The 22,821-nt window shown below is 42.5% G+C and overlaps 1 protein-coding gene across 6 annotated transcripts in view; it reads right to left on the reverse strand.

Moving 5' to 3' along the window:
• ARHGAP21 (Rho GTPase activating protein 21) overlaps window positions 1-17,378 on the reverse strand; it is a 125,457-nt gene extending 108,079 nt beyond the window's left edge. For 5 of the 6 annotated variants that reach the window (XM_082449606.1, XM_082449605.1, XM_082449604.1 and 2 more), the window contains exons 1-2: window positions 17,236-17,378; window positions 15,414-15,846 (exon numbers count right to left, since the gene is read on the reverse strand). In XM_082449606.1, coding sequence (XP_082305732.1) covers window positions 15,414-15,494 — 81 coding nt within the window. In that variant the 5' untranslated portion in view covers window positions 15,495-15,846; window positions 17,236-17,378. Of the gene's footprint in view, window positions 1-15,413; window positions 15,847-16,819; window positions 16,956-17,235 lie in introns of those variants that run through there. The other variant, XM_082449603.1, reaches the window with a different exon arrangement.
• Window positions 17,379-22,821: the final 5,443 nt, after the last annotated feature.

Here is a 22,821-nt window from a genome sequence, read left to right on the forward strand (position 1 = left end):
ATAGTCATACACCTTCAATAACTTTTTGTTGAATAAAAGAATGGATGCAAATGAGGCAGCAAAATAGAACAGAATGAACAGTTCAATGAATTCTAACCAATGTATACATCCATAAAATCACCACCACACAATCAAGGTACAGAACATTTCTATCACCCCAAGTCCCTTGATGCTTCTTTGCGATCAATCAAAGCCCTGCCCAGGCCCAGGCAACCACTGATGTGCTCTCTATCACTATAGGTTAGTTTACTCAGTTCTGGAATTTTAAATAAGTAGAATCATATACTACGTACTCTGCCAAGTCTGGATTCTTTTCCTCAACGTTCTGATTCATTCATGTTGTTGAGTACATCAATAATTCATTCTTTTTAAATGTGAGTAGTATTCCATTACATGGACATACCATAATTTGTTTTCCATTCATCTCTTAATGGGTATTTGGGTTGTTTCAAATTTGGGGATATTATGAATAGAGCTGTTATGAACATTCACATACAAGCCTTTTTGTGGACACTGTTTTCATGTCCTTTGGGTAAATATCTAGGAGTGGTCACACGATAAATGTATGCTTAACTTTCTGAAAACCGCCAACATGTTTTCTTAAGTGGCTGTGTCATTTTACATCCCTATCAGCAACATGTGAGTAAGAGGTCATTTGCGCCACATATTCAACAACCCTTGGTATTTTTTATCTTCTTAATTTTAGCCATTCCAATGGGAGCATAGCGGTAGCTCATTGTATTGATAGTTTTAATTTGCATTTTTTCCCTGATGATTGGTGCTAGTGAATATCTTTTCATGTGCTTATATGTAATTCATATATCTTCTTTTATGGAGTTCACTTCTGCCCATATTTAAAGTTAGGTTGTCTTATTATTATTGAATTGGAAGACTTCTTTATAATATATTCTGGAAGCAAGTCCTTGATCAGATATATATTTTGCAAATATTTTCTCCCCATCTGTGGTTTAACTTTTCATTTTCTTAATGGTATTTTACAGAGAGCAGAAGTTTTTAATTTGGATGAAGTCCAACTTATAATTCTTTTTCCTTCTCCGGTTAGTGATTTTTGTGCCCTGTCTCAGAAATATTTGTTTACCCCTCAAAGCCATGTATATTTTTTTCTTGACTAGAAGTTTTATTGTCTTAGCATTTACATTTACATCAGTGATCTATTTGGGGTTAACTGTTCCGTGTGATGTAAAGATGGCGGTTCATTTTTGTTCCAGCACCACTTGAACTCACCCCACTGAATTCAAATGATCATACAGATATGGGTCTCCAAACTCTCCATTCTTTCATTGTTCTATATGTCTATCATTACACCATTCTACTCTGTCTTGATTTTTGTAGCTTTGAGTCAGTATTATAAAATAGTACTGTAAGTCCTCCAAACTTTGTTTTTTCATTATTGTTTTGGCTACTCTTTGTCTTTTGCATTTCCATATAAATTTTAGAAGCAGCTTGTCTATTTCTAACAAAAAAAAAATTTTAAACTCTGCTAGAATTTTAAATGGGATTGAATTGGATTTACACAGCAATTTGTGGTGAAGTCCCATCTTAATGATATTGAGTCTTCCAATCCATAAATACAGCATATCTCTCAATTTATTCAGGTTGTCTTTAAAATATTAAAATCACAATGCTATTATTTTCTATTTCATTTCCCAATTGTTTGTTGTTAGTATACAGAAATACACTGATTTTGTATATTAACCTTGTATTCTTGTCTGTAGTCTTCTAACCCACAACCTTGCAAAATTTACTTATTAGTTCTAGGATGTTTTCTTGGTAGATTCCTTACAATTTTGTGTGTGCACAATCATGTTGTCTGCAAATAGAGTTTTATTTCTTCCTTCTCTTTTTCCTTCCTCCTTTTATTTCTTTTCTTGACTTACCACACTTGGTAGGGCCTCCAGTATGAGGCTGAATAGAGTGGTGAGAGCAGACATCCTTACCCTGTTCCTGCTTTTAGTCGTGAAGTGCTCAGTGTTTCACCAAGCATGAGAGCTGTAGGCTTTTTCGTAGGTCCCCTTGATCAAACTGGGTAAGTTTCCTTATATTCCCACTTTTCTGAGAGTCTTTATGATGAACATTATAAAGTTTATCAAATGCTTTTTCTGCATCTATTGAGATGATCATACAAATTTTCTCCTTTATTCCATTAATATATTAAATGGTTAATATGTTGTTGATATGTTAAAATGATAAACTAATCTTTCATTCCTGGGATAACTCCAACTTAATCATGATGTACTATCTTTTTCATATATTTCTAGATTTGATTTGTTGACATTCTGTTAAGGATTTTTACATCTACAACCATGAGGGTTATTGGTCTGAATTCCTGTTCTTATACTGGTTTTGCCTGGTTGTTACTAACCTTATGCTGGCATCATAAAAAGAAGATGGGAAGTGTTCCCTCCACCTCTATTTTCTGAGCTTGTATAGAACTGGTATGATTTCTTCCTTAAGCATGTGATAGAATATGTCAATGCAGCCATCTGGATCTGAAGTTTTCTTGGTGGGGAGGTTTTTAATTCTAAATTCAATTGCTTTAACACGTATGGCAGTAGTCAGATTTTTTCTTTTACATCTCTCCTTGTGGCAGTTTTGGTAATTTGTATCTTTCAAGGTGTGATAGTGTGATTTATAATAAGAAATACATATTTGGTCTTCATCCCCATTTCTGGCACAGAGCCCCTAAAACCCTTGGAATTTCCTAAGTGATGAGAGCAACCGTGGTGTCTTTTGTTATGATAATTAGGTGACATCAGGAACACACCTGAGGACAGGGGTTGATTGCCAGGAGAACCAACCAACCAAGTGATGAGAGGGTCAGAACACTGAATCCCACCCCGACCTCAGGGGAGGGGAGAGGGGCTGGAGGCTGATTCCACCTCCAGCGGCCAATGATTTAATCAATCATGCTGATGTAATGAAGCCTCCGTAAAAACTCAAAAGGATGAGGTTCGAAAAGCTTCCAGGTTGGTGAACACGTGGGGATTTGGGAAGAGTGGGGCACCTGGAGAGGGCGTGGAAGCGCCACACCTTTTCCCCACACCCTGCCCTATGCATCCCTCCTATCCGGCTGCTCCTGTGTTATACTCTTTATTATAAAACCCGTGATCTAGTTAAGTAATGTTTCTCTGAGTTCTGTGAACCACTCTAGCAGATTAGTTGAACCCAAGGAAGGGGTCGTTGGAACCTCCAATCTACAGTCAGTAGGTTAGAAGCTCAGGTGACAGCCTAAACTTGCAACTGGACGCTGAAGTTGCGGGTGGTAGGGGGCGGGGGGAGGGCAGTCTTGTGGGACTGAGCCCTTAACCTGTGGGATCTGACTCTATATTCGGGTAGACAGCATCAGAATTAAGTTGAACTGTAGGACACCCAGCTGGTATCGGAGAATCGCCTGGTGAGGAAAACCCCACCACCACCGCCCCTACCTAACATACGCACACACAACTCTGAATTGGTATCAGAATATTTACGCAGAATTTGTCCATTTCACCTAAGTTGTCAAATTTACTGGCATATAGTTATTCAGATATTCCCTTTTTAACTTGTTAATGTCTGTAGGCTCTGAATGGTGCCCCCTCTTTTACTCCTGATATGGGCATTTTATGTTTTCCCTCTTCATTAATCCTATGGACTGATTTCTGATGTTCAAAATCCTTTTCATAGACTACCAAGAGATCCCTGTCTTGTCTGCTGTCAATTCAAAGCCAACTGGAAAAGACATACTTTTTTCCTGTCAAATATATGCTAAACACTTCACTGTAGTTTGTAGAAATCAAGCAGTATTCACTTTCTAAGCCATGCGTTTTTGGGTATCCTTATGCTTCCTAAATATATGTATATTTTAGGCTTTATATATCTGCCTTTTTCCTAGAGATCCCACTTGATCCAAAAACAATGTTTCAGTAACTTATTTGAAAGTAAGAGTTAGATAAAAAGATTATGGTGGTCAAATAAAAAGACAGCCAAGAATGGCAGCAGTAGCCAAGGATTAAACAGGGAAAAGTGATTCTTCTTCCAAGGTCCTCTCCTAAACTGAAGAGAATTTGCATTCGCCCTTGGTCTAGAGCAGATGCAGTTCTAGTAGCCATAAACTATGAAGCTCTGTCAATATCCTCAGGTAAGGATTGTAGTGTGGCTCATACACCCCCAAGGAAGACGTCAGTGGTACCTAGTCTCTCCCACTAAGTCTACAGTGTAACTGTTCCTACTAAGATGATTTTTAATCAATCGCCCATTTTGCTAAGGCATCATCATGCTTTTAGGTAGCAAAGACTAGTGAGAGTCAGAAATCAACACAGCTAAACAAACAAACAAACAAATAACCCAATTTAAAAATAGGCAAAAGATGGGAACAGGCATTTCTACAAAGACTTACGAATGGCCAATAGGTATATGAAAAGGTGCTCAACATCACTCATCAACAGAAAAATGCAAACCAAAACCACAAAGAGATTGCCTCACCGTCTCAGAATGGCTACTGTTAATACAAAAGATAACAAGCAGTTAGTGAGGATGTGGAGAAAGGAAACCCCCTGTACACACTGTGGGTGGGAATGTAAATTGGTATAGCCATTATATGGAGGTTCCTCAAAAACTATCATATGATCCTGCTATCCCACTTTTGGGTGCTTATCCAAAGGAATTCAAATCAGGATCTTGAAGAGAACATTATTCAGCCTTAAAAAAAAGAAGAAAATCCTGCCATTTGCAACAACATGGATGGATCTTGAGGGCATTATGCTAAGTGAAATAAGCCAGATACAGAAAGACAAATACTGTATGATCTCACTTATATGTGGAATCTAAAGTAGTCAAACTCATAGAAGCAGAGAGTACATTGCCAGGGCTTGGGAAGTGGGGGAAGTGGAGAGGTGATGGTACAAAGTTTCAGTTATGCAAGATAAATAAATTCTGGAAATTTACACTACAGCACAGTGCCTGTAGCTAACAATACTGTATAGTATACGCAAAATTTGCTAAGGGGGCAGATTATGTTAAGTAGGTTTTATATATGTTACAATAATAATAACAACAACAATAATAATAAAGAAGATGGGAGGAAATTTGGGGAGGTAATGAATCTGTTGAAGGCCTTGATGGTGGAGATAGTTTCATGGGTGTATACTTATCCACAAATTCACAGAGTTGTATATGTTAAATATATAGTTTTTTACATGTCCATTGTACCTCAATAAAGAAATTTTTAAAAAAAGAAATGAAGGCATCTAAAATATTCAAACTCTGAAGTATCTTTGCACCTAAGAACTATTACAACAGCAGTGTCTTTCAAGACACTACTCCTGGACCTCTGTTTTAACAGCTTTATTTCTAAGTCAATTAGAGAAGCTAGGATTTTCTATTCACTCTCAGCCGCACTGTCTCTACTTAGAAAAAGAAAGCACAAGAGAAATCTGTTCACTGCTGCTATTCCTTCTAGATTCACACCCACTTTTTAAGGTCTCTTGGCAAACAGAGCTTCAGGCATTGGGTCCAAACTAAACATCACTTCCTAGAAGAAAATGTCACTTCCCCATACTTGCAATTGCCCTCAAGGACATCAGTTTTCTCAAAAGCTTCTCTTAATCCCTAGAATTCAAATCATTCCCTTTTGAGATACCTATCAACCTTGATGATGCTTTCTGCATCTGTTCACCGGTCTCACTCAGCCTCTTTGTCAGTGACTTAGCTCCTTCTGCAACATCACTTTCACGGACTATAAGAAAACCTGCTTCTTTTGCAGAATTGGCAGTTGGACACTGTAATTAGTTTACATTGTCTTTGCAGCACAGTATCCAATGCATCTCACAATCAGTGAGATTAAAAGACAAGATGGATTCAGTGAACAGATAGAGTAACTGTTGCTGTTAAATGAAGAAGGGTGTGTAAAGAGAAATTAGTTTGCTAATGATTAGTTTATTATTATTTATGTTAGAATGATTTTTGAAACCCTTCACAATGTATACTTAGGTAAAGATAGAAATACATCTTTTTCTTTCACTGTAACTTTTCCTATTCTTGATAAAAGAGTTGGTATGAACAAATGATTACAAGATGCAAAAAAAATCATCCTGTTATTTGCTTAAAGAAAATATGCCCTTCTAGAAATGACATGAAACAAATTACTTTTATAATAAATCTAAAAAGTAACAATAGCTTTGATATAACCAAAGTCAGAGTTCTATCACTTTAAAATATTTAACTTTTGATTAAAGTATAACATACATACAAAAAAGTGTAGGGGCTTTCCTGGTGGCGCAGTGGTTGAGAATCTGCCTGTCAATGCAGGGGACACGGGTTCAAGCCCTGGTCCGGGAAGATCCCACATGCCGCAGAGCAACTAAGCCCGTGCGCCACAACTACTGAGCCTGCACTCTAGAGCCCACGAGCCACAACTACTGAGCCCACGCGCCTAGAGCCCGTGCTCCGCAACAAGAGAAGCCACTGCAATGAGAAGCCTGCGCACTGCAACGAAGAGTAGCCCCCGCTCGTCGCAACTAGAGAAAGCCTACGTGCAGCAACGAAGACCCAATGCAGCCAAAAATAAATTAATTTAAAAAATAAAATAAAATAAAATAAAACAATAAATTCCTACCAAAGCAGGAATCCTCTCTGGAGGCCCGTAACTGAAGGTCATCCCAACTGTGCAAAGAACACATTCTATTCCGATTAACTTCTAATTTAACAAAAAATTTTCTTCTGAATTTTGGAAATTGGCCCATCTGTCTATCTGTTAATCCTAGTTCTGCCTTTTACAGCCACACAAAATAAATCTAATCTCTCTTCCATATTACAATCCCTGAAGATATCTTTGCATAGTGCTTTTTAAGAGTTTCTTTTCCTCCGTTTATAAAATTGACATATATATGTGTGTGTGTGTGTATATATATGTGTGTACATATATATACACACATATATATGTGTGTATATATATGTACACACATATATATGTGTGTATATATATGTACACACACAGGTATATATATATATCTCCCTTATGAGCAGAGAAGGGTGTCTATAATATAGTATTAAATGAAAAATAAGTAAACCGAAATGTTTTTAGTTTCCTAAAAGCATTATAATAAAGATCAGATTTAAACTGGGTGCCCAGAGTACTTCCTCCCCCTCACATTCACTAGGTATGTAATGCTTCCAGAAGCCAATATGTAGAACCCAAAGGAGAAAGTAGGTCTCACTGATCTAGCTAACACAAATTCTCTTAAATACAGAATCTGTGTTTATTAGGAAAATACTGGGGATTAAAGATATCTAGATATCTTAAGGTTAAGAAAAAAAAAAAAAAAAAAAAGATGCCTGTTAATCCCCAAGATCACAGTAGCTAAGACATATCCAGAAGAAATGTAATCATAAATCCAGCTTTCTAGCTTCTGATATTTAAGGATATTCTCCATTCTAAGGAGGGAGAAAAATCAAAAGGTTCTCAAGAAAATAAGTCCTGTCAAGATCTATTAAAGATGAATGCAGTGAACCAGAGTTCAAGTCGAGAGGCTACGTCTTCATTAGGTTATAAGAAGGAAAAAGAACTTGTGGGATTATAAGCAGACTACTGCTCATAACTATGCCAGGTGTCTATTCAGAACAGAGATAAGCAACAAGGGGAAAAGGCAATAAGTAACCAAGTCTGAATCAAGAACACACCCAGTATCCAATAGAAGGAAGGTTCAACAGGAGCTGGTCTAAGGAAAAATAAATAAATTCTTTAACTCGCCATTTGTTGATAATAACAGTTTTTCTGGCCTGCCTAAAAACTTTCCCTAAAATAGATGAATATTTCAGAAATATCAAATTTGGGTTTTAAATCTATTCTCTTAAAAAAAAAATCTATTCTCTTATTCACAAATCTACATGGTGGAATTTTTTCTATATTAATAAATAACTAGAAAATAGAGGACTTATAAAAAAACAATTTCCATCACACTAAGTTTCTTAAACCTATAGTACAGTATATCCATTTGTCTTCAGATTATCTTCGAGGTACAAAAGGCCATCTTCCACATTTTGTTGTGAAATAAACTATCTGCACAATACTCAGTTTTTTAAAAAATACGACAACTTAAACTATAAAACTATTTTGGTAGAAGCAATCCAAAACTGAGCTTTTGAGTGAAGACATCTTCCTACTTCAAACCAACAGAATATATCGACGGCTCGTAATATTTTTAACATACTTAATTCCTTACGGTCAATTAAGATTAAATACATACTAGGACAATCTAAGTCCAATAACCTTTCATTTTACTGATCTAATCACATCAACCAGAAAGAAAAACAAGTGCCTGCCATATGGTCTTTCTGTAATAGAAAATAGCTGCATTCGATAACAGCATCTGTGCCTCTACATCCAGCACTGCCCATACTTAAATCATCATGTTGTTAAATATAATAAGATGACGGGTCTCTTCACAAAGCAGAGAACAAAAGAAACTGAGTATCACGTTTGTACCAGATTATGTGATCTGGTAATAACTGAAGAAATGAGGAAGGGATTAGAGATTCTGTAAGCAAGGCACAAGGACTTCATAAAATGTTTCACTTGGAAGAAATGAATGCTACAAAACACTAACAATGTGTGGAGAAATCTTCTTAGACCTGGGTACTCATTTTGTTGATGGCTCTTATCTTGAGATGGGTTCCACTCAGTACCTCCAAACCCAGAGCTCTGCTGCTGCCGCTCTTCTTAATTCCAACAGGCTATACTTTTAACCCTAATTTGCAGTGTAAAGCTTTTGACATACAATGGTATTCTGCCATTTAGATTCAAGTGTATGAAGGAACACACGTTTCCAATTAAATAACAGTGTTATGTTATACTGTACTATCGCTAGCCTGCAATGAATCCTCCACTGAAGAAAACATGTTTTTTAAAAAATGTTTAAGTACCGTTTTGAGCAACGTGTATCCTTTTCAAAAACTGTCTAAGTATTATTTTAAGCAGCGTAGGTAGGTTCGCTAGAAACCTGATTTTCACAAGACTGGTAACATATTACCTATTTTTTAAACCTGTAAATGCTGTCTTTTTATTGCAACTTTGGAATTAAACAAAAAAAGAGAAAATACAAAAATAATATAATTCTGCTATTCTCCCCATCCAGAATTAACAACTGTTAACATTTTGCCATAGTCAATGTTGTGATCATTTTTTAACTTACAGTGAAATATTCATGACATTAAAAAAATTAAAAACGTAAGGAAGATTCCTATACTGGCCAATTGTTTTAAAAGAAAACAGACATACAGTTGGTCCACTGTATCTAAAGGTACTGCACCTGTGCATTCAACCAATGAAGGATCAAAAATATGTGGAAAAAATTTTTCCAGAAAGTTCCAAAAAGCAAAACTTGAATTTGCTGCACACTAGCAACTATTTACATACCACTTACATTGTATTAGGTGTTATAAGTAATCAAGAGATGATTTAAAGTATAAGAGAGGATGTGTAAGGGTATATGCAAATACTACCCTATTTTATATAAGGGACTTGAGCATCTGAGGATTCTGGCATCCACTGGGTGGGAGTTCCTGGAACCAAAGCCCTGTGGATCCTGAGGGATGACCCTATTACCTTGCCATAGCTTCACCACAAGTTTGGTTCCCCTCCCCTAGTCTGTTCATTACCATTATCTCACCTTAGCACGAAGTATTTCATACATCTGTACTACACACTGCCTTGGTTACTGTTACTTGGTTACCAGCTTCCCAAAGGTAAGAAAGATGCAAAGAAAAATGTGAACAGCCATCCCAATGGAAATGGAGGTCTAAAGAAGAACCTACAATTCACACTACACCTCGTTATATAACCTAAATTACCTAGATGCAAACTCAAGAACATTTTGGAAATTTTCCTTAGGTCTTCATTCATTCATTCGAAAAAATTATCTGAGGGCCTACCATGGGCTAGACTCCCTTCCAGACACAAGAAATACTAGGTGAACAAAACAAACTGTACTCTTAACACTTACGTACATCATCTGTCCAAATCAATAAGCAAAATCAAATGGAGGAGCACGTCAGATGGAGAGTAAGTGACAGGGAAAAAAAATGAAGTGAGGAAGGAGGGCAGGTTGTGTCATGGGGAGCAGGGGAGGGAAGATCCTCCCAGAAGGTGACGTCTACGCAAATCTGGAGGAGACAAGGAAGCGGGCCCTGCAGACACCTGGGGGACAGTGTCCCAAGGAGACGGTACACAGCGGGAAGGCTCTGGGGCATACTGGGCTCGTGTGTCCGCAGAAGGGGGGAGCGCTCGGGGAGGAGACGGGAGGCTGTCCAGGGGTCTGCAGGCACTCTGAGAACTTCGGCCTTTCATCCTGAAGGAGATGAGAAGCCAGTAGAGGAGCCGAAGCAAAGCAGTGCCAGGACCTGACTTCTAAAAGGCCCACCGGGATGACTGTGGGGACAGACTGCAGGCTGGCAAGGGCTAAGCTGAGAGGCCGGTGGCCAGATTTGCAGGTGATGCACGAGAGAGAAAAATAGGGATCAAAGATCACTCCCAAGACTCCGCCTGGGAGGGTGGGATTGCTATTGCTTAAGATGAGGGAGACTGTGGAAGGAACAAACGGGGAAGCTGGGAGGGCGGGGGGAGGGGCTGTAGAGAAGGAGGAATTTGGTTTGGGATGTGGCTTCTCCACACGCGAGTGGAGGTTCTGAGTGGGCAGGTCAGCTAGATGTGGGCATCTGAATTCAAGGGAGAGGTCAGGGTGGAGAGACACACACGCACACAAACACATGTGTACATGTATGTATGAATGATCAGTTTATACCTGATATTTAAAACCATGAAACTGAGTCTGGAGAGAAGAAAAGAGGGTCAAATGGAGTCCTGAGGTATAGGAAGACTTAGTAGGTCAAGGGGCTGAGGAAACTTCCAAGGCTGAGAAGGAGGGGACAGTGAGGCAGGAGGACCATCAAGACGGTACAGTGTGCTGGGATCTAAATGAACGGTTAATAGAAAACTAAAGCCTTTCCCGCTATGTTCATTGGCTATTTTGACATATATTTACTGAGCACCTACTATGCGCCACTCACTGTAGAGACAAACATGGTCCCTGTTTTCATGGGACTTGCAATCCAGGGGAATATAGATAAATAAACTAGTAAGTGCTCTTCCTGATAAAGTACAGGAAGGGTGTTTGAGGATAAGGCAGCAGAGCCAATTAATCCAGTCTTGGAAGGTCAGGGAAAGCTCTCCTGAGTGATGTTGAAGGAAAGACCAGAATGATAGTAAAAATCAGCCAGGGAGGGGTGGAAGTGGAGGAGGGGAGAATGGAAGGAAGGCTGGGAGAAAACAGGATTTATAAGGACCTGAAGTAAAGAGAGAGACATTGTGATGCCCTTGTTGGGGGGGTGGGGTTGGTACTGACAGTACAGGAAGTACAGAGAGAGGTCACAGATGCCATAGGAGAAGGGCGGGCCAGAAGTCCTCTCAGACTTCTCTCAGGAGTTTGAGCCTTATTCCAAAAGCAATGGGAAGCCAGAAAACTGTTTTAGGCCAGGGAATGCAATGATCAGCTTTCTATTTCAGGAGGAGCGCTCTGGTTACGGCAGATCAGAGAGCTGGAAGGGGGCAAGGCTGGGAGCCTGGGACGCTAGTTAGGAAGCCTGGTCCGTGATTCATCGCTGAGATGCAGCTAATCTGAACTCAGGGAGTGGCAGTGGGATTCGGAATGTAGGACTTTGACATGAGGAAGAAGGAGAGAGAGGGGTCAAGGACTGTAGCCTGGCTTTTGACTTGGACAGATAGGTACCTAGCAGTGTTACTCACCAAGAGAAGGAAGTCAGGGAGAGGGCAGGTTGGTGGTCAGGGTAGAATCTGTTGAGTTTGAACAGCCTGTAGACTATCCAAAAAAAAAAACTGTATGGTAAATAGGCAATTGGCTATCTAGGTCTAGAGAGCAGCCATAAAATCTGAGATACAGTTGTAAATTAGGAATCACGGGCATGTAGATTAAAGCCCTGGGAGGGTGTAAAATGACTCCTAGGGAGTGAGAAAAGAGTAGAGGAATGGAAAGGCCTGGCTCCTGTAAAAACCAACAAGAAAGAGGCTGCAGAGGAATAAGAAGCCTAAAGAGAGAGAGAGAAAGAGAGACAGATGGAGGGAGCGAGAGCCTGAGAAGGAACAAGGAAGTCTGGGATAAAAGCAAAGTGTACAGAAAGAAGAGCAAAAGTATGAATTTTTACGTGAATGAATTCGCGCACAGAAAATGCCTTATTTTATTATTTACACTGTTCCAAAATCAACTAACAAATATTTTTCATCAGCTTATAATACGTTTCAGTCACAGGATCATTTTAGCCTCGGTGAAGAAGCAAAACATAAAATGAACTAAGTTAATTAGCATGAGTAAATAGGTTTGTTCTAACAGTAGACAGTGAAAGTGCTAAACACGTGTACAATCCTGTGGAGAAGAGATTAAAAATGAAATAAATGTTAGAAGTGGGAAAAATAATGTGGCCTAGAAAGCTTTGAAGAAAGAAAGAGAGAGAGAGAGAGAAAGAGAGAGAGAAAGAGCGAGCAAGTCGAACCATAAAGAAGAAACACTATATGATGTGAAAAGGGGTGAAAATACCACAGAGGATTCAGAGTCTATACAAAGTGATTTTGTGAGCAAAGTTATGCAAGGCTAGGTGTCACAGATCAGCCTGTACACATGCGTGCACAACACACACACACGCGCCCCCCCCAAAAAACACTTATCTGGCTCAGTGAGTGAAACCAATTTTCAAAAATACATATTTAGATGTGAAAAGTGTATCATTTTGTGTGAACACAACTATGCTATCCTTACTGTATAATGTCAAGATATATTTTACTGAAGTGTCACAATTCTTTATTTGAAGAGGGTTGTTTGTTATTTGTTTGTTTTTGACCCTTCCAATATAGTCTTGGGAGGTGGTGCCTACATTCATATAGCAACACAGTTAGATTCTAACACTTAATATAAACAAGAAATTTCTGATTGTTTTTCAGCAAAACAATAGACCTTATTCACAGCAGGTGGAATTAGCCAATTAGATAAGGCATAAAACAGGGACTCTTTTAATTCACTACATTGCTTTCTTCTGTGCTACAAAGTTAGTTTTGGCTAATACCATTAATATTAAGATATGTACTCTCGTTTCTTGGGTAGGTAAAAGCACACACAAATTTATTATTCAAATACACGTTTAGGAACATAGCAATCAGTTTTTTGTTTGTTAGTTTTTTAGCTATTGGTTTTTAAAATTTTAAAAAGAATGTCAGTGCTACTCTAGAATGTAATTCTAATAAAATTAAGCACAAAAATTAAGTGCAGTATTCAAAGACTTAAATATCTGTCAACCCAAAATTGATACCCAAAGTATTCCAGTGGCAACCCTTTTTATTACTAATAAATATTCACAAGATTTAATGTGCATCAGAAGCATCAATAAGAGACAACTAAACAGAGCCAGTAAATACAAGTTCCCCTCACTCCTCACCCTGCGATTTTAAAATGTTTTCTGACAGCATACAGCCCCTTTATTTCTATTTCCACACAGAATCCAAGCAAACTATCTGCCTATTCTTTAAAAAGCCAAGCAACACCACAGTTTATTACCAAACCCAACTACTGTATATAGTCTCTAAACGAGCAAAATACAGACAATACAGTGTTTTCTTGGCTCCCAAACTAGAAATACTACGGCTATGCCAGCAGTAAGGTCCAAATGAAAGCAAATTTCACAGCCCTTAAAAAAAATACATAATTGTCATTGTTAATAAAAGCCAAGTTTGCAACTGGAAACACTGCCTTCTAGCCAAGGACAAGATGTGTCTATTATAAATTCTTGGTTTCCGGGATATCCCTTAAATGACCCCCCAAAAAAAGTCAAATAACATTAGTTCTTGCAAATACAATGCAAATAGCATGCTAATTAAGGCATTCACAAGTCAATGACAAATAAGGCTTTAAGACCACAGTACCTATCATTATGGAACTACAATACACATTAAGCAATCACTAAGTTGTAGGTAGGCTTTCCAAAAGGAGTTGTTATGGTTCACCATGAAGGGAGAATTGTGGTGTTATACTTAATCACGTTTTTACCTGTAAGCAGGTGTTTATAGGTGTCAAAAAGTAAAACACTGTTTCTAACTGTAAACCTATAGTTCTAATAAACTGTACAGTAATGGCACACTGTACCTACCTCACTGATTTCTGCATAAACTTTCTAATGCAGTATGAAGTAAGCTGCATGAAGCAAGTTCCTCTGCCTGCTTTATGAACAAAAACTTAACTTCTGACTCATTTTTATTAAGATGCCAAAAACCACACACTGAGAACTAGACCCTGTTTCAATGACCATAAAGTTAAAATGTAACACAAGCACAAAACACACAATGAGAGTGATGGCTCATTGGGGGATGTTACTGTTATCTAAAGTAATCTTCAACCTTTCCTTAAAAATATAGGCAGCTCAAAAGCAAAATCTAAAGGAAAACAGTATTCAGTATGTTTAGCAAGCAAATTACAGAAACCATCAATAACAAAATAAACACAAAGGAGCCATTATAGAATTAAACTCCAAATATAAGGAGGAAAAAAGATAGGAAAGGCAACAGGGCATAGGGGTGCCACAGATCAATGGATTTTCTATTTCTCTCCTGCTTGCTCAAAAAATTTCAGAAAGCCTGGTGTAAAATCTTCTGGGCCCTTCCAAAGATGCTGGTCTGAAGGCAGAGCCACCCACCTGACAGCTCAGGCTGACACTCACAGGACTTTTGAGCAGTGAAAGGAAGGGAGTAAATAAAAGAACAGGAAAGGCAAGACATTTTTAAGGGAGCTGGAATTACAGCTCCATTAAGCAGTCTTCCAAGGCTGTGCCTAAACTAAACTGTCCACGGGAAAAGACTTGCTTCTCTACCCAAAGCAGAGATCCACAGCAACAGCATCAGTGTCGGAGAGAGGTGGTGGTCCAGGAGCAACAAGCATTCCAGACAGATGCCCTCTCTCCACCTCCAGAGCAAACCTTGGATACACACACGAAAGGTACAAAGCACCCCCTAACCAGCCCAGCTCCAAAAATACTGGAGAATGGGAACTGTAGGAAAACAGAAGCTTGTAGTATTCCCAGCCACCTAAAAAGGGAGAATTCCGTGCCCTGAGATGACCAAGGTGGGGACATTTCAAAGTTAAGTAAGGAAAACGTCCTTGCAGAAGAATCACTGGAAGTTCCTCGAAACAAAAATGGGCAAGGCTTCACCTCCCTACCGGTCAAGCTGGGGCACTCCCACCATTCAGTCCAAAGCCCCACAAACCTCTTCTTAGGCCCGGGGGCAACTGACTCCCCCCACTGGCAGGACACCTCACAGACACAGGTCACTGCGGGCTACACAGGGGTGCTGCCTCTGCGCTTACCTCACAGGCGGGGGACCCGCAGGCCTTGAGTTTGTTGTCACCATCTCCCTCCGGCAGACCAGTCCGACGTGTGGCCATCATTTCATTTCAAATTACAAAGAAGGGACCAACCCATGGGAGTCCACATTGGGGGGGAAATGCCACCAGACACCCAAAGGGTAAGAATTCCACACCAGGCTCCTAGAAGGTGCAGTGCCGGTGAGACAATTAAAGCGCCAGGGAACGAAGGTTTTGATGAAGCGCCTTCGAAATGCCCTGATGATTATTTCTTCGGACTTCAACTGACTTCACCGTCTTCGTCCATTTCTCCAGACATAAAAAACAAAGAAGAGAGGTCTCGGCGGCTAGAAAGCGGTCCCCTTCTTCCTAGCGCTCCTCCCAAGTCCAAGAGCAAGGCGAGCGCGTCGTGAAGGCTCTCCCAAAGAGATCTTTCCTAGAAGAGGGAAAAGTTAAAGGGCATGAACTTTCTCCATACACTGACCTTAGCCTTGATCACATGCCTACCCCAAGCTCGCCTTTCCAACACATGGAAAGATAATTCGGTCCATGCTGATGAAGTATGAAAGATGAAAGAATCTTCCCATACAAAAAGAGAAAGAAAAAGGGGAAAAAATCCTATAAATCAGGGGGAGAAAAAAAAAAAGCGAAACATCAGAACTGCACGGTGGTTGCCTCAAACATGCCCGGCCGTTGTGCAGCCGTCAAGAAAAACCGTTCCCTTTTCAAGTGCATTTTAATTAATGTATTTTCTGGGCAGAGGAGAGGGAGTCTGTGTTCTTCTGCATCACCCGGATAAGCAGACTTAAGGGAAGTTTGCTCCCCGCGGGACTAAAATGGGATAATCCTTTTTTAAAAGCCCTCCTTGCTCCCCGCCATCTCCCCAGCTCCCCAAAATAAAAACAAAAAGCCCTGCTCGGACGCGACCGGCGGCTCGGCCGGCGTCTCCAGGCGGCCTGGGGCACCCGGGGCGCCCGCCCTCCGCCCTCCGCCCTCCGCCCCGGCCCGCCGGTGTCCCCGAGGAGGCGGCTGTTTTCCTTGGCCCGCGGCGGGGCTGGGCGGCGACGGCGCGGGGCCGGGCGGGGAGGTGCGCGCGGCGGCAGGAGGGACTCTCTCTCCGGGGCATTATTCCGGAGCTACAGAAATGAAGCCGCAGCCCCGGCCACTTTTATTTAGTTGCCGCGCCCCAAACTACGCCTCGACACGGTCTTCCCCGTTCCCCGTGGCCACCTAGGGAAAAAAAAAAAAAAAATAGGAAAAAGAAAACCACCACCCACCGACCACTATTTCCTCCGCCCCTTCCAGAGGCGGGTCGGGGATCTCGATCTCCCGGGAAGGGCGGCCCAAATATGTACTTTCCAAAACGAACGGGGACACCCGGGGGAAAGGCCCAAAGCGAGGGGGCTCACCCTGCGCGCCCCGCCTGGCCCGGCTTCCGAGGCGCGGCGGCGAGCGGCGGCGGAGACGCGGGCCGGGCGCCGGGCCCAGCCGGTACGCGCTAGGCCGCAGGCTCGGTTAATATTCATGAGCGGACGGGAGCCGCCCCTCCTCCACGGCCGGCCGGCGGGACCCCGACACCCGCCGCCGGCCTTTGTGCCCTTCCCTCCTCCCGCCGGCCTTCCCTCGCTCCGCACACGCGGGCGCGGCCCCTCCGCCCCCGCCGGGCGCCCGCCGCCGCTCCCTCCGGCCCCGCGCCAGCGCCGGGGCGGGCTGGCCCGGGGTGGCGGGAAGGGAGGGAGCCAGCGGCGAGCCCGGCTCTCCCTCTCCACCCGCCCGCCGGCCCTGCGCCCCGTCGGCCGAGGCGGAAAATAAAGCAGACACGCACCGGAGAAAGCGCGGCGAGTAGATCCGCACCGAGCCGGCCGGCCCCCGGACGGCGCGCCCCTCACGCCCGGCGCGCACCGGACCGAGCGGGAGGACGAGCCGGCGCTGTCCTCCGCCGCCGCCGCCGCGCTCCGAGGCCGCCGCCGCCCCCGGCCGGCCGCTCCCAGGCACCGCCGCGACCTGCCCCGGCCGGCCCCGGGCTCTCGGCCGCCGCGGGAGGGCGTGGGGCGGGGCGGCGGCCGCCGGACTCTCCCCTCGCCTCGCCGGGCCGGGCCGGGGCCGCGCTCGGGCGCCCGCGACCGCCAAGTGACAGAAGTGCCTCGTTCCGCTGCCGCGCCGAGCTGTTTCCCGGGGGCGGATTTCTCGCTTCTTCCTCCCTGGATCCACCTCCTCCCACTCCACCTCCTTCCCCTCCCCTCCCCAGGGGAGGCTCTGGGGCTGAATATTTTCTGTCTTGAATAATATGGTCCCGGGAACCGACGCTGGAGAAGGGGGATTAGCCTGGGGCGGGGGCGGGGATGGGGGGTGCTCGCCAACCCCCCCCAATGTGTGTCGGGACCTACAAGCCCTCACCACCCCCGCAACACCTCCCCAAAAACCAGACATACAAAACCCTCCCCGCCTTCTCCAGTCTCCCGAGCGCAGAGCGGGAGCGGCCAGGAACCCGGGCATCCACTGGGGAAGGGACTAGGTACTCGGCGTCAGGGCCAGGGAGGGGGTCGATCATACGGCTAGACTCGCAGAATTGGGTCCCAGACTGCGGGGGACACGCCCGGGTGAGTTTTTGACCCTTTTTGCAGCGGGAGGGGTGCGATGTGGGACTTCAAGGTAAGGGAGTGTCCTCTCACGCCCGACAGCAAGACAGCTTCTCATTTGGGGTGGGGGGCGGGTTGGGGAGAGGTCGCAGCCAAGCGTTGTTCATTCAATTCTTTGCCCTTTTTACATCTTCAGGGCAGCTGAACAATTCGGCGCGGCTAGCGGAACTGAGGAAAGGTGGCGGCGCTTCTCCACACAGCAGGTCGCAGCAGCGCGGGGTCCCGGCCACAACCGCCGCCCCTCCCCGCCCGATTCCGGGGCTTCGCCCCAGACCCCCGGCGGCTTGCTCCGCCCCGCCGCGCCTCACAACATCTCCCGCTGCAAATGGCCCAATCGGAAGACGCGACGAGAGAACGCCAGCCAATCAGGGGCTGCTGACTCAGGCGTCCCTCCACCCTTTGCCCGCCCCCAGTAGGAAAGCCACCGCCCCTCGGGCTCCCCTTCCCACCCCGCCCCCCTCCGGGGAGGTGTCTCACAGCTCCTGTCCTCGCCGGGCTGGAGTGGAGGACCCCGCCGGGGCGGCGGGGTTTGTCACCTAGTCACCCTCATCCTCGCCTCCTCCCAGACACACCCCTCCTCCCTTTCCCAGTCCTCCTGCTGGTGCTGTTGAGGGTCATTTTTATCTTCGTGCCGGCGGGGGACTGCCAGCTATTGTGTCTGATCAGCTGCCACCGCCCTCCTAAGGGGAAAAATAAAAGAACAAACCCGAGAAGCTTTGGGGTCTACGTACCTTTTCCTTCCTTTCTTACCGCACTCTCCCCCGAAGATTTAGAGACACCTCCCCGCTCCACCCACCCCGCCCTCCACACCCAGCTCTCCGTCCGCTGCCTCGGGTCCTGTTTTTCTGTTGTTGTTGAGAAAAAAAACCAAAAACCACTCCCTGGAGCCTGAATACCTGTGCTGTAGTTTTTAGATCTGCCTAAGAGTGGAAGGTGCCGAACATTTAGAATATACAACTAAATCCTCCGCCTCGATTAGGGGAACGACTCTGACTAGATCATTTTTGTGGCCACGAAATTTGCATGTTCTTGACAGCCCCTGACAAAACTAGTCAGCCAATAACAAAGGAAAAAAAAAAAGAATAAAACAGAAGGAATTCCTGCCAGTCAGTCGGTAATTTACTGAATAGCCCACTGGGCTATCCAGTTCTGGATGCGATAGGGTAAATGAACTAGAAGTGAATAGAAATGCAGGGTTCAAGTAGTGTACCTCTAGTGGGCTTATAGAATATGTCCAGAAAGGAAAAACAATTTTAAGCACAAAACAGCTCCTTACAAATGCAAATGCACGTGCATGGCATAAACTGAGTACCTCACAGCTGAGGACGTCTAGGGTTAAGGTTTTTGTCATGGAAATTTTTATAAATGTTGATTTTGAAAAAGGCTTTCAGTTTGGTAAAGGAGACTAAATGTTGGCCATGGAAGGAGATATGAAAAGGAGGTAAAACACATTTTAGGAGTTGTGGGAAACTAACGTAACCTAGAAAGACATTTCTGTAAGAGGTAAGCAGAAGGATCAGGGTTACAGTCTAGCTTCAACATTTACCGTGTGACCTAGGGTAAATTTTTACTTCTGTATATATGTACTAGAGCTACCAATAGTAGTGACTACAGTCTATAACAGCACTGCCTGCCTGCTGAGTATTCCAGAGCTTTACACACAATTTAATGAGACAGGTACACTGCACAGCCAGGATTCAAGCCCAGGGGGTAGGGTCCAGAGTCCATGCTTCTCTCCACAACACTATCCTACGTCTAACACAGTTTTTAATAATAACAACAAAAGCTAACATTTACTTAGCTTATCCTCTACTGATGATTGTGCTTTGTGGGTAACTGATTTAATCCAACCTCTGGGATCGGCAGGATTATGGTGTTCAAAAACTTAGGATTGTTTTTAAGAACCATTATAACTTGCTACCATATGTATCTTCTGTGTATTAGGCTACCTGGATGCAGAAGAGCAAAAGCACATAACTAAGATTTGGGAAACCTGAGTCCTAGTCCTCTCCTGGGACCTCCAAGTATGACAGAACCTTCCCTCTCTTGCTGGGAGGTTGAGAGCATCAAATAAGACAATAGACGTAAATATTATTCCGATTAAAGTATTATTATGAAGGAGGGGTTTGTCCTGTTTTTCCAACAGGAGCCCTATGCTTTTATAACATTTCATTGGTATTTATTAGGAACATATTAACCCAGTATAAAAAATTAGGTCTATTCCTTTCTAAGGCATGAGCAGTAACAATACTTTAATAGCTGCTTGAGCTCTCATTTAGATGCATTCTGAGTAGACCCAAGTGGATGCCCTCTAGGCATCTGGGAAGTGGCAGCCATCCGCTCCTCATTCTCCGTTCCAAAGGCTGACGGTATAATTGGGGGAGGATGCAAATCAAACCCTTGGCGTTGTCTTCAGCTGCCCATCTTGGCTGTTTCACTCATTAACACTTCCACCAGAGGGAGGGCAGGAGAAAGGAAAACCAGCCAAACCTAACTCCTGTGGCTACTTGTTAACCATTCCAGTGAGAGATCTGGTGAAACAGTAGGTTTGGGGATCATTGTAAATGAAGAGATATGGAATTAACTGTGGGTTTCGCAGTTGATATCTTGGTAGTATTCTTTATCCCTAATATCGTGGATAAGCAAGAGCTCACAGTAATTCTAGCTTTGTTTACTTTGAAAGGCTGATATTTTCCTCTTTTGAGCATAGCTAATAAATGTATGGATTTCTTAGAATCTAACTTCCTTGAAACAGTCTCAGAAATTACTACAGCTATATTAGTAACAACTATAAGACAACCTTGCACACTATAATTCTTGCAATGTAGGCGAGACATTCTTAAAGGTGGGAACTGTAACCTTAAAATGTTCAGTTTTGACTTTGTTAGTGACACGGTAATATTGTTTTGGTGAACCATTATCAAGGAAATATGTCAAAGCCAGAAATAGAACCAAAATGCCCTAGCCCCTGGTCTAATGTCATTCTGTAATAATCTATGGATGATTTCTACTCTCAATATAGAAGTTGGCAATTCTAAGAGGCACAAGTGTTTGCCAGCGAATTCCACAGATGAAATGTGTAATTTGGGATGGAGCGTTTGCCAAACTATATGTCTGAAGCAGTTAAGACCAATGGCCCTCAGAGGAGTAAGGCTTTTCTTGGTTTTAGGACTATACTGTAGATTTTATTTCTTATTCATACAATAGTAAAAAGATACATTATCTACTAATATTTCTTTGAAAAAGACTTTCTTGTTGAATTGAATAACTACAGAAAACTCATCTCTCTGGAAAGGCATTAAACTATTGTAATCAAGGGAAGGGAGTGATTTTCTACAGTAAATAATTTCTAGGGAATTCCCTGGTGGTCCAGTGGTTAGGACTTGGCGCTTTCACTGTCAGGGGCCCAGATTCAATCCCTAGTCCAGGAACTAAGATCCTGAAAGATGCGCCATGGCCAATAATAATAATAATAATAATTTCTAAGATTCTTCTTCCTTCATCACCTCTTTTTAATTAATAATGTAAACGATTTACTAACTTAATTCTCTGCATCTGCCAAATATATGATTTAATATTTCTGTCCACATGATTACTATCTATCTTCGGTTATTAATTTCTAATCTACAGGGTATTGATGCTGTTTTATTCAAAGTCTATAGTGCCTAGCAAGTACCACACACAATAGATACACTTGAATAATTTCTCTGCCCTCCACTTAACCTGGTCTTTCCTTTCTCTGGCCCAGTACTCTGCTTGAATGTTTCTTTTTAGTTTGTTTGTTTGTTGCTATTAATTGGTTACTTGATCATAAACAATTTTATATTATTATTTACCTGATTATTATCTCCTTTTCTATCTAGATTAGAAACTTCTCTAGGGCAGATTCCTAGGGCATTTAGTTCTTTTTCAGACCTCCATAATACCTACCACAGCTTTTATACATTTCACTGGAAAATTATTCAAGAAAAGAATGATGATTATATCACTATTACTGATAAATATTTATACCTCAAGAAATTCCTGGCTGTCCGACAGCTCTCTGGGTTGGTTGCTGGAAGATATATGTATATGTCTGTGTGCATATGCCTAAAAGGGAAAGTGTAAATTACAAGAGGTGTCCACACAGAGGACACTAGATGTGGGCCTCAATTTCCAGAAATGCCACATTTTCTCTCTTTACCTACCTCCACCTCTGGTGACTGAGCTGTTTTTTGGCCACACTACCATGCCAAAAACATAGCACTTGCATTTTGGCAATAATTACAAAGCCCATAGTTTAACCATAATCATGTAGCAAACATTTTCTTCTGGATTCAAATTGTTTTTCAGCACCAGCACCTCCATAATTAAAATTGAGTGGTATGGTGTTCATATTCATCAGCATTTTTAAGAGTTTATTTATATATTTTGAGAAAAAGAAAGAATAAAAATGTACACATTTTTCTTTTATCCTAAGAATCGTGACTTCCATTTATAAGCATTCCAATTTTCCTTAAAAATATGAGGCCAGTTTTTTACAGGTTTCCACCCACCCAACTAAATATGAGCTGGAACATCCTGTGAAAATACTGTGCAATCTGGGTAGAAACCCAGATTCAAACTGGAGAACTGAAATGTCCTCATCATCTTGGAATAGAACACTAAATTCCAACCATTCCAACTAGGAAATTGTGCTAGCAATTGATTTTGATATTACAGGCCTAATCCAGAGCAACCAAATCTTTTTCATCAGAATGAAAAAAATATCTTAGCCTTCCCTTTCATCTTTA

The sequence above is a fragment of the Balaenoptera physalus genome, assembly GCF_965194825.1.
Source record: "Balaenoptera physalus genome assembly, chromosome: 2".
NCBI classification, from domain to species: Eukaryota; Metazoa; Chordata; class Mammalia; order Artiodactyla; family Balaenopteridae; genus Balaenoptera; species Balaenoptera physalus.